General features: G+C 49.4%; 1 protein-coding gene across 1 annotated transcript; it reads right to left on the bottom strand.

Moving 5' to 3' along the window:
- Positions 1 to 1,676: 1,676 nt before the first annotated feature.
- PNMA8A (PNMA family member 8A) lies at positions 1,677 to 5,876 on the bottom strand. The gene is made up of 2 exons (XM_077747399.1): positions 5,650 to 5,876; positions 1,677 to 5,503 (listed from the first exon to the last, which is right to left on the bottom strand). The coding sequence occupies exon 2, from the start codon at positions 5,412 to 5,414 to the stop codon at positions 3,927 to 3,929; it is 1,488 nt and encodes a 495-aa protein (XP_077603525.1). The 5' UTR covers positions 5,415 to 5,503; positions 5,650 to 5,876; the 3' UTR covers positions 1,677 to 3,926.
- Between the last annotated feature and the right edge of the window lie 9,643 nt (positions 5,877 to 15,519).

Raw genomic sequence — 15,519 nt, 5'->3', positions numbered from 1 at the left:
GTGGCTTAGTCAGTTGAGTGTCCGACTTTTGCTTAGGTCATGATCTTGCGGTTCGTGGGTTCGAGCCCCGCGTAGGGCTCTGTGCTGACTGCCAGCTCAAAGCCTGGAGCCTGTTTCAGAGTCTGTGACTCCCTCTCTCTCTGACCCTCCCCTGCTCACGCTGTCTCTCTCTCTCTGTCTCCTAGAAATAAATAAAAAATATTTTAAAAAAAAGAATTGCGTGCCTTACCCACTGAACCAGGCAGGTGTCCCCTACCCCTTTCTTTTTAAGGTCTCCAGTGTCCCATTCTCCCACAATTTATTCTACCAGTTCCGTATCGATGGGCACTTGATCACTTTCCTTTTCCACGCTTACACACACTCCCCTTTAATATTTCGTGAGTGGGTACTATGACATGCATTTCAGAGAATATATTATTGGAGAAAACAGCTAGCAGCGGATTCCCTGCTAGCTTGAAAGTGACAGCTTTTAGGGGTGTCTGGGTGGCTCAGTCAGTCCAACTCTGGCAGTCACACAGTCGATGGCCACCACGTGTGGGCTGACTGGCAGCATGGATGAGGGACGGCGCCACCTGCAGGGCCCGGCCTGTGTACGCAGATGCCTTTGGGGATCAGACTCCCGTCTCCCGCAGAGGCACTTCCGGCGGCCTTGCTCCCAGACACCACCCCGGACAGGATGCTGCATCCACGTGTGAGTTGGGCTGAGAGGCTCCCTTGCAGGGAGCCAACTTCCACTGCATCTCAGGGGGCCCTATCCCTGGCTGTCCCCCCAACTTCCAGCCATGTCAGCCTTCCAGGCTCTGCTGCAGCGCTGGGTAAACTAGAGGGAATGACTGACTGCATCTTGGGAGGTGCTTAAAGATGTTGGCCAGATATGGCTTTTGCATGGAGGGAGAATGGGAAAGCACCCGGTCAATAACACATCAATTACCCGGGTCTCTGTGCGCCTCTGCTCCGGCACCTCATTGCCCCGTCCTCAAAGGCCAGCTTCCCTTTCAGTCTCTTGCGCTTCTTCCCTCCCTGACCCTCCCCTTCACCTTTCAGAAAACCCTAACCTAGGCCCTGAAGGCTTGTTCCCTTTCCCCAAGCGTGAACTGCTCCAGCCAGAGCTGCCCATTGGCTGCTGCACTCAGTGCGCCTGAGAATCCTTAGGAGAAACTGCCGAGGACACAGGTTCCCGGCACAGACGCCAACTCAAGGGATCCTGGCTCAGCAGGCGGGGCCCAGGAATGGCACTTTTCACAAAGACCCCAGGGGACCGATGCTGTGGCCAGCCTGGTTCAGGAGGCCGTAGCAGGGGAGGCTGCTGGGCAGGAGAAAACTGAATTTTTGAGCTGAAAAACCTGCTTCTGTCTGAAGGGAGGGGAAGGAAGGGTCTTCACCTTCCAGCTGCTTTTCAAAATACGTTCAAATTCACATCGCCAGGTACCTGTCTTCGAAACTTCTAGAAACCCGAAGATCGGCGGGAGATCCTTTCACGTTGGTGGAAGGGTATGGTGCAAAAAGGACCCCTCGGTGGCATCTTCTGTCATGGAGCAGTGACAATCCTCCCAGGGCTGACAGCAGCCCACGCCAGGCTGGGAGTCTAGGGCAGTGTGCACAGCTCACTGTGGGGGAAGGGAGGGCCTGTTCTCAAATAAGACAGGACATCTGGCTGCAAGAGAGTCAACAGATACTTAATTTGCGAAACTTTATTTTGTAACATACGTGTTTACATTTACCCATCACGATGCCAATCTATTAACACAATGAAGCCCTTGACGGGCCTGATCTTGAAACTGGGTGCTGGAGAGTTGCAAGCATTTTCGCCTTGACGGCAACTGCACTCCTGTGTTCCATTTTGCACGAACCGGAGGATAACCTCGATGCACATGGGGGAACAGCCGCAAACTGAAGCCGGGTATTTTTTTCCCCCCTGCAGCTTCAGTTAGACTCGTCCAGGATTTTGAAATTACAAAGAAATTGATTTTCAAAGCAGAATTTCAGGATTACTAACAACGTCTAACGACTGCTCATATTCCCTATCACAAAAACAGAAGGGAGCCCCTGGACACATAAAGGGCTAAAACTGTGTGACGGTTGTATTAGGTGAATTCACGGACGTGCTACCACACAGCTGAAAATCACTGCATACCAGAAGCATGTGAATTACAAAGGGAAGCTTCTTTCAGAGTGTTGTTACATCACAGGGCATGCGCATGACTGAATCTCTCCCACGTCCAACCTTTCTTGCCCGCCACATTTCCAAGTTCGGTTATATGGGAAAACAGACGGGAGAAACGGTTCACTGGAGATCTGTACAAAGTCAAGTTCACTTATGAACACAGGGTAATACTCTGATAGTCTCCTATGTGACTGGTCTGGCTTACGACGTGTTCAAGTTCCAGTTTTTTTTATTTTTTGTTTTTTTTAAACACATGGGGTAGCCTGGGTGGCTCAGTCGGTTGGGCATCCGACTCTTGATTTCGGCTCAGGTCATGATCTCATGGCTGTGAGATAGGGCTCTGTGCTGGACGAGGAGCCTGCTTAAGAATCTCTCCACCTCTGTCCCTCCCCCTCCTATGCATGGGCGCACACACTCTCAAAAACAATAATAAATTAATTATATTAAATACATTTTTAAAAAAGTTGTGGATTACATCTTTGAGCATGCTTTGGGCCTTCCAGCATACTACTTGAAAACCAATGGTGTCCGGAACTCTGCCCCCTCCCCCTACACACACACACACACACACACACTCGGGAGACAAGGAATGTTGGTCTATTCAAATGACAGAAATTAACAGCCAATTTCTTAAGAAAAATTTCCCTCTCCTATTACAATGTGACAAGTGCCTTTAGCCCCAAAGATGGAAAGTTTGATGGTGCTGAATGGAATCAGGGCTGGGAAGCCAGAAGTGCCTGAGTCCTTCCCTACTGATCATCCCTTCTCCCCACGGGCTTCCTGAGATGGTCTGACCCTAAATGGAATCCAAATGCCACTTTTATTAACAGAATCTAAAACTCAAGTACGTCAAGGTCCAAGTGGACATTCTTGTCCCCCAAAACTAACTCTTGGAACCTTCTCGTCCTCTGGCTAGTTAACGGGAGGATGGAAATTGAAGACCAGGAGGAGCGAGCAAGGCAGGCAGGTTCGCTTTGAAGATCTCAGCTTAACTTACCCATGGCTGAAACACAGAGAAGGTGGGAGAAAATGCCAGGCCCTGCGTGCAGAGGTTGGCTGACCACCCAGGAAGCAGGGAATGAGGAAGAAAGGCAGACCGCGGATGGACATTAACAGGGATACTGCCCGTGTATGTAAAGGTAAATGTTCTAGAATTTTCCCAATCTGCTTCGTGATCCTCCAACCTCTGAAGGTGAGTCAAGGGGAGGTGCAAAAGCAAGCATGGCAGAGAAAAGAGCAGAGAGATGTACCTCCCTCCCTTAATCTCTCCCACCCAAGAGCTCATGGACAGTTCCCCTCTGAGAGCCCCATTTCTACAAATGGGATCCTTAAGAGTTAACAGTTGGTTCAATAAAAAACAAACTTGGTTCCCAATGTGATATTTTTTTCTTCCTTGGACATCTTTCAACTAATCAGGTATGGGTGGTTCTCCGAATCAAAGCTTTCTGGGTTCTGTAGATTAGAAGAGCTCAAAAGGGGAAGTGGGGGTCATGTGGAATTTTTTTTCACTTCCTTGAGGCTTTCAAGTGCTTGAACATTTCTATCCCCCAACCAGGCCTCCAGAAAACTCCAACCTCAAAGCCATCTACCTTGACGATCGATCGATCGTTATCGCTCCCAACTATTCGATTCTTACTAAAGGAGCAGGGTCAGATGAGCGGCAGAATGACCCAGAGACTACCAGAGCGACACTCACTAACAAAGGAGAGGTGGGAGCTTTGCTTGGCCACCTCCTGCCCACCGGTGTCTCCGGTGTTGCCCTTCAGGGGCTCCTAGGAGGGAGGTCAGGGCTCTCGCCTTCTAAAGCCTCAACTGGTGTGTCATCTGGCTCTTCCACTGCACTGGGGTCCTCCTCATGCACCCCCTGATCTGCTAGGCCTCTGAACTCCTCTGCCCCCACCTGGAGCTCCAGCTCTTCCCCACTCATCCGCTTATCATCATAACCCAGATCACTTCCGCGGTCGTTCTCACCACCGGAGGCATGAGGGGAGCCTTCTGGCTTGGCCTTTGGGCCCTGTGATGTTGAGGCTGGCAACTCCGCGGGCTGTGGGCCCCGAAGGGCCTTTTGAACGGATGCATCTCTTCTTGAGGCCGGACCTTTCTTTGCCATCATTGGCTTCTTCTTGGCATCTGCTGAATGGACCAGGACGTAAGAAACAGGGCCCAAGCTCACCTTCTTTTTCTTTCTCGTGGGGGTGGGGCTCTTTGCCAAGGCCCAGCCCATGGACTTCTTCTTTGGTGAGCCCTCCTGACCGCCATCTTGGTCTGACTCCGAAGCAACTCCAGGGTTCACAGCTTCTGACGTAGCATCATGGGATGGGTTGCTGGGAGCCTTCCAGGCACATTTTCCAGCAGGCTTCTTTAAAGCCGACTCCTCCTGCTTCACATGGGGCTTTTTGTTGCTCCTTATATATTCTGAGACCTCCATACTTTCAGCACCATCCGCCTCAGGATCCTCCAAGGCGGCCGAGCTGTTGGAATGGTGGCCTTTAGGTTTTTTCCAGGGTGTTGATTCCTGCTTAGGGTTTTTTTTCTGCTTCTTTCTCCTGGAGCGAGTTTTAGCTCCAGCTCTGCGAACCAGAGGTTTGGGAGGGTCACCTCCGTCTTCCATGTCATTCCAGCTGTCGGGATTCTCCATCTTCAAAGCAGACCCAACTTCTGCAGCCTGCCCTGGCTCCTTCTTGACCTTCCTCCTCACTGCAGCTGCAGCTGCTACTGCCTGGGCATCAGCCACCTCTTGAGCCCTTGCTTCCTCGCGGCTGCGCATCTCCGCATCCATGTGGAAGACAATTTGCACCACTGCCCCCAGGAGCACCCCCAAAGCTTCTGCCCAGTTCTCTGGACGCTGATTCTGGGGCTGTGGGGGGTGGCTGAGCTGGAGCAAGCGGACCACATCCTCCCATGTGCGCCCCTCGGCATCCAAGAACTCATTCAGATTTTTTAAAAACTCAGCATCCTGAGTGGGATCCCTACAGACCATTCTCCAGACGCCCCCCCTTGCTGGGAACTCCCGCGGGATGGCCCTGAGATTCACACCCTCTCCCACCTCAATTAGGGCAGCTTTGGCGTTCTCCTCCCTCAGAAAAATCTTATTGAGCACTAAGTACGGGCCCAGTGGGGAGAGGACCCCATTCAAGGTCTCCTCAATCTCTGCTTGACCACAGTCCTCTGGGATGCCTGTGACCAACAGGGACCTGTGGATGTCCACTTCCATCCCCCGGCACCAGTCCTCCAGAAGGTTCATGGCCATGGTGGCGGACACCGGGCGCCTCTAATCCCACGTGCACCGAACAGTCTATAAGGTGGATGAGGGTTTGCAGCGGTCCCCAAGTATTAATCCTGTAAGGTGACAGGAGAGGGAGGTCAGATTCCCGGGAAGACGGCCAGGCTCAGAGATCTCTGCTGCCCCCAGCGCGGCAGGCCTACAGGAGAGCCTCGCGCTTGCCCAGGCCCCTCCTCCCCAAAGGGGGCCCCTGGGTGCTCACACGTGTCCTGCGACCCGCCGAAAACGGCGCCCGGCCCTGCCCTAGTCTGGGTGGCGGCCGCGCGGCAGGGATCCTTTCGGCCCCGCCTCCGGCCGCCCGGTCGGGTCGGGTCGGGCTGAGGACAGGCTGCCAGGACACAGCCGCTCGCCAGGCTCCAGCCCGGGCCACCCAGGCCGGCTGTTCCCCGCTGGAAGGGCCGAGAAGCCGGCGTCCGCCCCCGCTCCGGCCCCGAGCGGGTCACGCGGCGTCTCGCTTCGAGCCCTGCAGCTGCGCGGAGCCCAGGCCGCGTCGCAGCGCGCGCTTGCGCACTTGCGTCCGCGCCGCCCTGGCCTCGCATCTGCCGCGGTTGCCATGGCAACCGGCCCGGCTTGCTGATGTCTCCCAGGGGCTCCGGGGGCCAGGCGGGAGAGCGGGTGGTCCGCTCAGCGACGCAGGGGTCTGTGCGTTCTACGATCTTCCGTCCAGATGCTCTGTCCCCACTTTTCGATTCAATGGGGGCCTCGGGGACGGAGGTGGAATGCCCTGGCTTAAGGATGGCAACCAGCTGGCCCGCCTAGTCTCTGCCTTTCTGTTGGGGGACCCCCGGGATCCCCCAGAAATCAGAGGGCAAGAGGAAAGGACAGCTTTTAACACCCTCCTCCCCCGGGGTCCTCTAACGAAACCACAGCTCCTGCCAGGTCTTTCCTTCGGCCATAGTTCCCGGGTTCCAGAATATCCAGGAGCTTCTAGAAACTCCTGGCTTCTGCCCACACGTGCACTGCAAGCCTGGATATAGTGCCTCCCCTTGCCTTGCTGGTTTCCTCAACTTGCTACCCACAGGCAGCACCTCTATTGAGAGTTGATGAAACGCTCCTCAATGACTCCCTTCAGGCTGCTGTTTCCTGTCAGGCCTTTGCTGATGTAGGAAGCAGTGCTGCTCACCAGCTGTGCAGTCTCGGACATACTGAGCTCTCCAAGCTCCTTCCTCTTCTCCCCAAAGGAATACCAATAAAAACCATCCTGATCTGGAAGGGGTATCACATACGGAAAATGCAATTAAGTACGGTTTTGGCCTAAGTATTCAACTTGAGTCCTATTTTAATCTCATTTTGGACCATTGCAAGACCAAATAGCCAAGTGGGTGCTCCACTCATCTCTGGCATCCCTGAACTTGGGCGGGATGGATACCTTGATGCAACAGTGTGTGTGTGTGTGTGTGTGTGTGTCCAAGTTCCCATGATATTTCATGCCGGAAAAAAAAGAGACCTGTCATTCAAATTGTTAAATCTGCATATCAGTTGTGCCGTTTACCTGTTGAAATTCTGTGAATCAGTTGAAGAATGAATATAGCATCATGCAGTGGCTTTAAAACACAGCCATAATTCTTTGATATTCCCATGGAAAGGTGGTGATCTATGCCCCTCTTACTGAATCTGACCAGACTTGTAAATTCTTTAACTAATAGTAAAGAGTGTGGTCAAAGAGAAAAGATTGGACCAAGAATATCATGGCGAGAAATCTTTGTGACTTCTCAGGCTATGTTATAAAGGGCCATGCAACTTTTTCCTTGTGTATTGGGAGAGTCATTCTTGGATCGCTGTGCTCCAAGAAAGGTCAACTATCTTTTGGCTTCCATGTTGTGAGGAAGCTCAAGCCAACTGGAGAAGCCACATGTGTGTGCTCCAGTCAACAATTCCCAGCTGAGCCCCTCCTTCAAATGATCTAAGCCCAGGCACCAGACATGTGAGTAAGGAAACTTGTAGGTGATTCCAGCTCCAAAACGTTTTTTCTTTTTCATCTTTTATGTCTTTATTTTGAGAGACAGAGACAGAAAGCGAGTGGGGGAGGGTCAGAGAGAGAGGGAGACAGAATCTGAAGCAGGCTCCAGGCTCTGAGCTGTCAGCACAGAGCCTGACGCCAGGCTCGAACCCACAGACTGTGGGATCATGACCTGCGCCGAGTCAGACACTTAACCAACTGAGCCACCCAGGCGCCCCGTCCAGCTCCAAAACGTTGGACTCACTCCTCAACCATTTACATCTTCCCCGTTGAGGCCCAGCCATCATGTAGCAAAAACAAGCCATCACTCCTGTACCCTGTGTGAATTCCTGACCCAGAGAGTCAATGAGTATAAGCAAACAGTTGTTGGACATCGCTAGGTCTTGGGGTTGCTTACTAGGCAGGAATAAATAACTGGAAGATACTGCAGAGGTGGAATGTAGCAAGAATGAATGATGATTGACAAAGCATTACTTTAAAAGAAAAAAAGGCGTACCTGGGTGGCTCAGTTGGTTAAGTGTCCGACTTCGGCTCAGGTCATGATCTCATGGCTCGTGGGTCCGAGCCCTGCGTCAGGCTCTGTGCTGCCAGCCAGCTCAGAGCCTGGAGCCTGTCTTCAGATTCTGTGTCTCCCTCTCTCTCTGACCCTCCCCTGCTCACGCTGTCTCTCCGAAATAAATAAAACATTAAAAATAAACAAATAAAATTGTGGTACAAATTTAAAGCTTGTGATAAAATTTCAGTTTATTCCTGCATTCCCTAAAGTTTATTCTATAATGGCAGTCTTTGCCTGTGACCAAATACTCGGCCGTTCAATAGTTTGTCAAAATGTGTCTTTGGTCCTAACACGTAGCGCACTCTTATCATTATTGTAATGGCAAGAGTTCCTAGGAGCCTTCCTCCTGTTGAGCAAACTTCTTTCACGCTCTCTCCAGTGACCCAGAATTTGTTCTGGGATGGTTGAACCTGTGGGTGCTGCACTATTCATAAGAGCTATAATCTAGAAGCCACCCAAATGCCAACAACAGAGAAAGAAATAGGTCACTGGGACATGTTCACACAACAGAACACAAAGCGATTGGAAAAAGGATCCAGCACTACGCACAACAGTATAGACGAATCGAGCAACTATGATTTTTTTTTTATTATTTATTTTGAGGGGTGGAGGGGCAGAGAGAGAGAGAGCATCCCAAGCAGGCTCTGCTCTGTCAGTGCAGAGTCCGACGCGGGGCGCGAACTCACGAACCTGTGAGATCCCGACCTGAGCCGAAATCAAGAATCCGATGGCAGTTAACCTGTCTGAGCCACCCAGGCGCCCCAAAAGCCAGTCATCTCTTTGGGGGTTTGGACGACCCAGGCCTGCGCAGTTAACCCCTTACTGCACAGATGCCTAGGAGGGCGTCCACCAGGGATCAGTCAGAGAAGCAGAGAAGTTAATTAGGCATTCCAAAATTAGTAAAAGATAAATATCTTTCTTTGAAGAGATAAGAAATTTAAGTTTGTTTATATATATCAAAAGGGATATATAAATATATGTTTGTAAATGTACGATGATATGTATACACACACGTGCGTGTGTATATATATGTGTATGTGGGTGGGGGGCTGAGCATGTGTGCCTGAGTGTGTGTGTTAAGTGGAGTCAGCCACCTGCTCTCTCCTCGCAGAGAGCCACCCTGATTACCAGCAGATCTAAAAACAGCTTTGAAGCGCCCTTGACGGAAGCCAGTGCTGAGGTTTCCATGACAACACATCCCTGCCACCGAATCCTTCTCCCCACCTCTGCACTTCTGTCAGGGGTCACCGTTCCATTCTCTGCCTCTCAGTTTCCCCTTTGGGTGTTTATTTTGTGTCTGGGCATTTTACTTTATTCACGTATTTATTTTTAAACTTATTTATTTATTTTGAGGGAGACAGGGACCGCATGAGTGGGGGCGGGGCAGAGAGAGAGGGAATCCCAAGCAGGCTCCGCGCTGTCAGCACAGAGCCCGATGTGGGGCTCGAACTCACCAACCGTGAGATCATGACCTGAGCTGTAAACCTAGAGTCAGAGGGTAACCCACCGAACCACGTAGGCACCTGCGTGTCTGTGCACTTGAAATAAAAGCCCATAGAGTTTCCATAAACACAAAACAGAAAGAAGGTCCGGGGGCTTTGGGCTCCCACCCAAATTTCCCCTCTCAAATCAGTCGTAATAATCCACGATGGTATTTCTGTGGCGTGTCGGGGGTGTTCTATCTGGTTTGTACTGTGTGAGCCCCTACTTGCTCCAGAGCTTCAAAGTTTGTAGTTGCTAAAGGTCCCCTCTCCTTCCTCCTCCCTCCCTAATTACCCCTCTTCCCTCCACCTCTAACCCCCAGGTTACCAACCTCAACATCTGGTGTGAGTCTACACAGCCACTGCTCCCTCTCATATAATCATTTAAAAATTATATTTAAAAATATAATCATTAAGAAATCATGGACGAGGGGCGCCTGACTGGCTCAGTCAGTAGAGCGCACAGCTCTTGATCTTGGGGTTGTGGGTTTGAGCCCCACATTGGGTGTAGAGTTTAGTACTTTTTAAATTTTTTATTATTTTTTTTCTTTTTTAAATGTTTTATTTATTTTTTGAGACAGAGTGCGCAAGTGGGGCAGGGGCAGATAGGGGTGGGGGACAGAGGATCTGAAGTGGGCTCTGCACTGACAGGCTGAGAGCACTGAGCCTAATGTGGGGCTCGAACCCACGAACTGGGAGCTCCTAACCTGAGTGGCAGTCGGTCGCTCAACCGACTGAACCCCCCAGATGCCCCAGTGCCTTTCTGGATTTAAAGATAAATAGCCATAATCTATCTCTTAACAAATTATTGCCTGGGGCACCTGGGTGGCTTAGTTGGTTAAGCGTCTGACTTCAGCTCAGGTCATGATCTCACGGTTTGTGGGTTCGAGCCCCGCAGCGGGCCCTGTGCTGACAGCTCAGAGCCTGGAGCCTGCTTCAGATTCTGTGTCTCCCTCTCTCTCTGACCCTCCCGTGCTCATGCTGTCTCTATCTCTCTCTCAAAAATAAATAAAATTTAAAAACAATTTTTTTAAATTAAAAAATGAAAAACAAATTATTGTCAAAATACTCCAGGAAAAAAAAAAAGAGGGTAAGAGGTAGAAATAAAATGAGATTGGCCGTGAGTTGATAATTGTGAGCTAGAAGCTCACTTTACTGTTCTCTCTGCTGATGTATATATTTTAAAATTTCCATAATGAGGGGCGCCTTGGTGGCTCACTTGGTTGCTTCGGCTCAGGTCATGATCTCACAGTTCATGGGTTCGAGCCCCGTGTCAGGCTCTGTGCTGACAGCTAGCTCAGAGCCTGGAGCCTGTTTCGGATTCTGTGTCTCCCTCTCTCTCTGACCCTCCCCTGCTTACGCTGTCTCACTCTCTCTCAGAAATAAATAAAAACATTTTAAAAAATAAAAAAAATTTAAATTTCCATAATGAAAATTTTTAAAAAGGAAGGGGAAAAAATGCCTCTGTCTTCGGGATTTTGTTTTTCTTTTTTGCAAACATGGATTCCAGAAAGAGTGAAATGCACCCCCACATGATTTTATTGTTTTAATTCTAAATCTTTCTCAGAAAAATGTATTCCACCCTATAACTTTTAAAAGGTGAAATTTTAAGGGGTGCCTGCGCGACTCAATTGGTGAAGCCTCTGACTCTTGATTTCTGGTCAGGTCATGATCTCATGGCCCATAGGCTGGAGCCCCAAGTCAGGCTCTTTGCTGACAGCATGGAGCCTGCTTGGGATTCTCTCTATCTCCCTCTCTCTGCCCCTCGCTTGCACGCTCTTCCTCTCAAAATAAATAAATAAACTTTAAAAAAAAGTGAAATTTATATTATTAACTGAAAAGAAAGAGGCACCCCATCCTTCCTTATTTTATTAAAATAGTGAACCAAATGAATATGCACTGGGCTCTCTTTTCAAATAATTATTCTTATAATTTTTGAACTCTGTCATTATCAAATATTTAATTCAAGGAAGAAAGGTATAAATATTAACAGAAGGGAGGGCGCCTGGGTGGCTCGTTTGGTTGAGTGTACAACTTCGGCTCAGGTCATGATCTCACGGTCTGTGGGTTCGAGCCCCATGTCGGGCTCTGTGCTGACAGCTCGGAGCCTGGAGCCTGCTTCAGATTCTGTGTCTCCCTCTCTCTCTGACCCTCCCTTCCTTGTGCTCTGTCTCTCACTGATTCTCAAAAAATAAATAAATATTAAAAAATAATAATAATAACAGCAGGGGCACCTGTGTGCAAGGTCCCCCACCCACCTACTTCCCCTGCCCCCCTGCTTAAGATTGGAAGCATTTACTGTCCATTTAGGTCTTTCTCAGCCCTGATTTTCTGTGCTTCTTACCTTAGGATGTTTGCACTTGCTGTTTCCTGTGCCTTTCATATGGGTCCTTTCTTGTCATTTCAAACTGGTCCAAATGTCACTGCCTCTAAAATGTCTTGCCAGACTCCACCTACCAGCTGCAAAAGTAGTTTTCCCCTCACACACACTCACAAAAATCATGATCACATTACAGTGGTGTGTTACTGTATCAGTTAGCATTCACTGCATAACAAATAGCCCCCAACCAATGTGGTTTAAAGATGGTGCTTCCACTACTTAAACTTGTATTTCTCATGGCAATGTAAGCCGCCCAAGGGTAGACACTTTCTCTGTCTTGTTCGTTATTACATTCCTGGTACCTAAACAGTGTTTGGCACAGAGAGACATTTAATCATTATTTGTTAAGTGATTAAATGAATGTGTCCACTGTCCTGGGTTGGAAAGGGAGCAGGCCACTTGGACAACCACTGTAATTCTAACGAAAGCCAAAGAGTGAAAGGCTCTTTTCAGAAAAGAAGAGGGGCGCCTGCGTGGCTCAGTCGGTTAAGCGTTTGACTCTTGGTTTCGGCTCAAGTCACGATCTCAGTATTGTGGGATCGAGCCCCGCATCCGGCTCTGTGATGAGCATGGAGCCTGCTTAAGATTCTCTCTCTCTCTCTCTCTCTCTCTCTCTCTCTCTCTGCCCTTCTCCCCTGATCATGCACACACACACTCTCTCTCTCTCTAAAATAAACAGTNTCTCTCTCTCTCTCTGCCCTTCTCCCCTGATCATGCACACACACACACTCTCTCTCTCTCTCAAATAAACAGTTAACAATAAAATTTAAAAATTAAAAAAAAGAAGAAGAGGAAAAAGAAAGAGAGAAGGTTGCCTATGTCTGCAGCGCTGGGAAAAAAGCTAGAACAAAGGGGTGTTTATTCCCCAGTGTAGACAGGCAGGTAGTAAACGCCACAGGAGAAACTCCCACACACCCTCTGCCTTGGGAGGATTTTTTTTCCCCTGGTGCCAGTCAATGAGGCCAGTGCCAGTGAGGCCAGTCACTCCAGGTGGCCCTGAGTCACGTGGGTGGCCGTTCTCAGGAAGACGTCCAATCTGATCTCTCTCTATTGCCGCTCCCTGAGCTTAGGTCCCCTGGGCACGCGGAGTGTGAACCATTCATGGCCACCAACTCCCACCCAACACACACGCATTTTCACAAACCTCCATCACTTGTATCTGGCCTTACCACAAACATTTCTTTTTTTAGCCTGGCGAACTTCCCCCGTGGATTTCTTCAGTTTCCTCTTCCTAATAGTCCAGCTTGGGAAAAAAAAAAAAAGTCGCTAGTAGGTGACAGCCAATGAGAGCCATCTTCTAGGAAAATCCATGTTGGCCTGGCAACACGGTGGACTGGGATGCAGAGAAAGGCAGGGCCTGAGTTAGGAGGGTAAACTCGGGGACGGGGATGGGCTCTTGTGATATTTATCACCATCACCATCATCATCACTATATTCATATATTTAGATAGCATAATATAACATGACTGCTCTTGGGGCGCCCGGGTGGCTCAGTCGGTTAAGTCTCTGACTTAGGCTCAGGTCATGATCACATGGTGTGTGGGTTTGAGCCCCAAGTCGGGCTCTGTGCTGACAGCTCAGAGCCTGGAGCCTGCTTCCAATTCTGTGTCTCCCTCTCTCTCTGTCTCTCCCCTCTCTGCTCACACTCTGTCTCTCTCAAAAAAAAAAATTAAACAAATAAAAGTTGGGGCGCCTGCGTGGCTCAGTTGGTTAATCCTCTGACTTCAGCATAGGTCATGATCTCACAGTTCATGAGTTCAAGCCCCGCACTTTGACTCCTCTGTCCACCCCCCTTTCTCTGCTCGTCCCCTGCTCTCTCTCCCTCTCAAAAATAAACATTAAAAAAAATAAAGTAAAATCATGACTCATACATGAAATGGATGCATGTCCAACATGTTAGTTAAAATAACTGCGAGCTAGTACAACCAGCTCAAAGGACTAACCCCAAAGGCAGACAGACATGCAGGCGTTCGCTTCGGAATGCTAAAGCGAATGTCCCGAGTATGTAGAAAATCCGCTTTTCTCCTGGGGAGGAGGGAAATCAGCGGAATCTCCGGCAGACAAACTTCGCTTCCTCATATGTGGACAAGGACCATTCGCACTGTGCTGTCATCCACAATTTACAGGCGTGGACAGGGCTCAAGGACTCAGAGACCCCAGAGGATCAGAGCACGCCATTCCCCGGCAAAGACTCCTGTTGACTCTTTGACCTGGTTCAAGTTTTCCCTACGAAACAACAGAACACCGGATATCTGTATTCATCTCACACAGTAATGTTTTAGGAAGCTTGGGTGTGTGTGTGTGCGTGCGTGTGTGTGTGTGTGTGTGTCCTAGGTCACAATCAAATGCATTTCTTACCATGGGTCATGGCCAATAATGTGTGACAGCCATTGTCATCGGTTCCTTGGGCTTTTTTCCATATTCTTCGCCATCTCGAATGAAGAGCTGACATTTGTTGGTAGGCGGTTCCCTTAACTCTCTCTGTTGTTTGCACTCAGATGGGACTCTTTCAATTCATTTGAAAAAATGTTTTTTGGGCGCCTGGGTGGCTCAGTCGGTTGGGCGGCCGACTTTGGCTCAGGTCATGATCGCGTGGTCCATGGGTTCGGGCCCCGCCGTGGGGCTCTGTGCTGACAGCTCAGAGCCTGGAGCCTGCTTCCGATTCTGCATCTCCCTCCCTCTCTGTACCTCCCCGACTCATGCTCTATCTCTCTCTCTCCAAAGATAAATAAACACTTAAAAAAATTTTTTGGAAAAAAAAATGAAAAAAAAATTTTTTTAAAGGCGCCTTGGGGGCTCAATCAGTTAAGCATCTGGCTTCGGCTCAGGTCATGATCTCAGGGTTAGTGAGTTCGAGTCCCGTGTCGGGCTCTCTGTTGTCTCTCTCTGCTCCTCCCCTCACCTCTCTCTCTCTCAAAAATAAATAAACATTTAAAAAAATGATGATGTTTTTATACCTACAATGGAGTATGACTCGGTGATCAAAAAGAATGAAATCTTGCCCTTTGCAACTTCATTCCTCTGTGGAACTAGAGGGCATTAAACTAAGCGAAATTAGTCAGAGAAACACAAACATCACAGGACTCCAGTCATTTGAGGACTTTAAGATGCAAAACAGATGAACATAAGGGAAGGGAAACAAAAATAATATAAAAACAGGGAGGGAGACGAAACATAAGAGACTCTTTTTTAACAATTTTTTAAATTTATTTTTAAAATTTATTTTTGAGAGTCAGAGAGAGACAGCACGAGCAGGGGAGGGTCAGAGAGAGAGGGAGACACAGAACCCGAAGCAGGCTCCAGGCTCTGAGCTGTCAGCACAGAGCCCGACGCGGGGCTCGAACCCACCAACCGTGATATCACGACCTGAGCCGAAGTCGGACGCTTAACTGACTGAGCCACCCAGGTGCCCCGAGACTCTTTCAGGTTTTAATTTTTTACATTTATTTATTTTTTTAGAGACAGAGGCAGAGCACAAGTTGGGGAGGGGGCAGAGAGAGAGGGAGATGCAGAATCCAAAGCAGCTCCAGGCTCTGAGCTGTCAGCACAGAGCCCGACACGGGACTCGAACCCACAAGCAGTGAGATCATGACCCGAGCCGAAGTCAGACACAGCTGACTGAGCCACCCAAGTGCCCCCATAAGAGACTCTTAAATATGGGAACAAACAGAGGGTTGCTGGAGGGGGGGGTGGGA

This window comes from Crocuta crocuta, unplaced genomic scaffold (genome assembly GCF_008692635.1).
Source record: "Crocuta crocuta isolate KB4526 unplaced genomic scaffold, BGI_CrCroc_1.0 scaffold334, whole genome shotgun sequence".
In the NCBI taxonomy this organism is placed as follows: domain Eukaryota; kingdom Metazoa; phylum Chordata; class Mammalia; order Carnivora; family Hyaenidae; genus Crocuta; species Crocuta crocuta.
The sequence above is the reverse complement of the archived record's forward strand: the minus strand, read 5'-3'. Positions and strand labels throughout refer to the sequence as shown.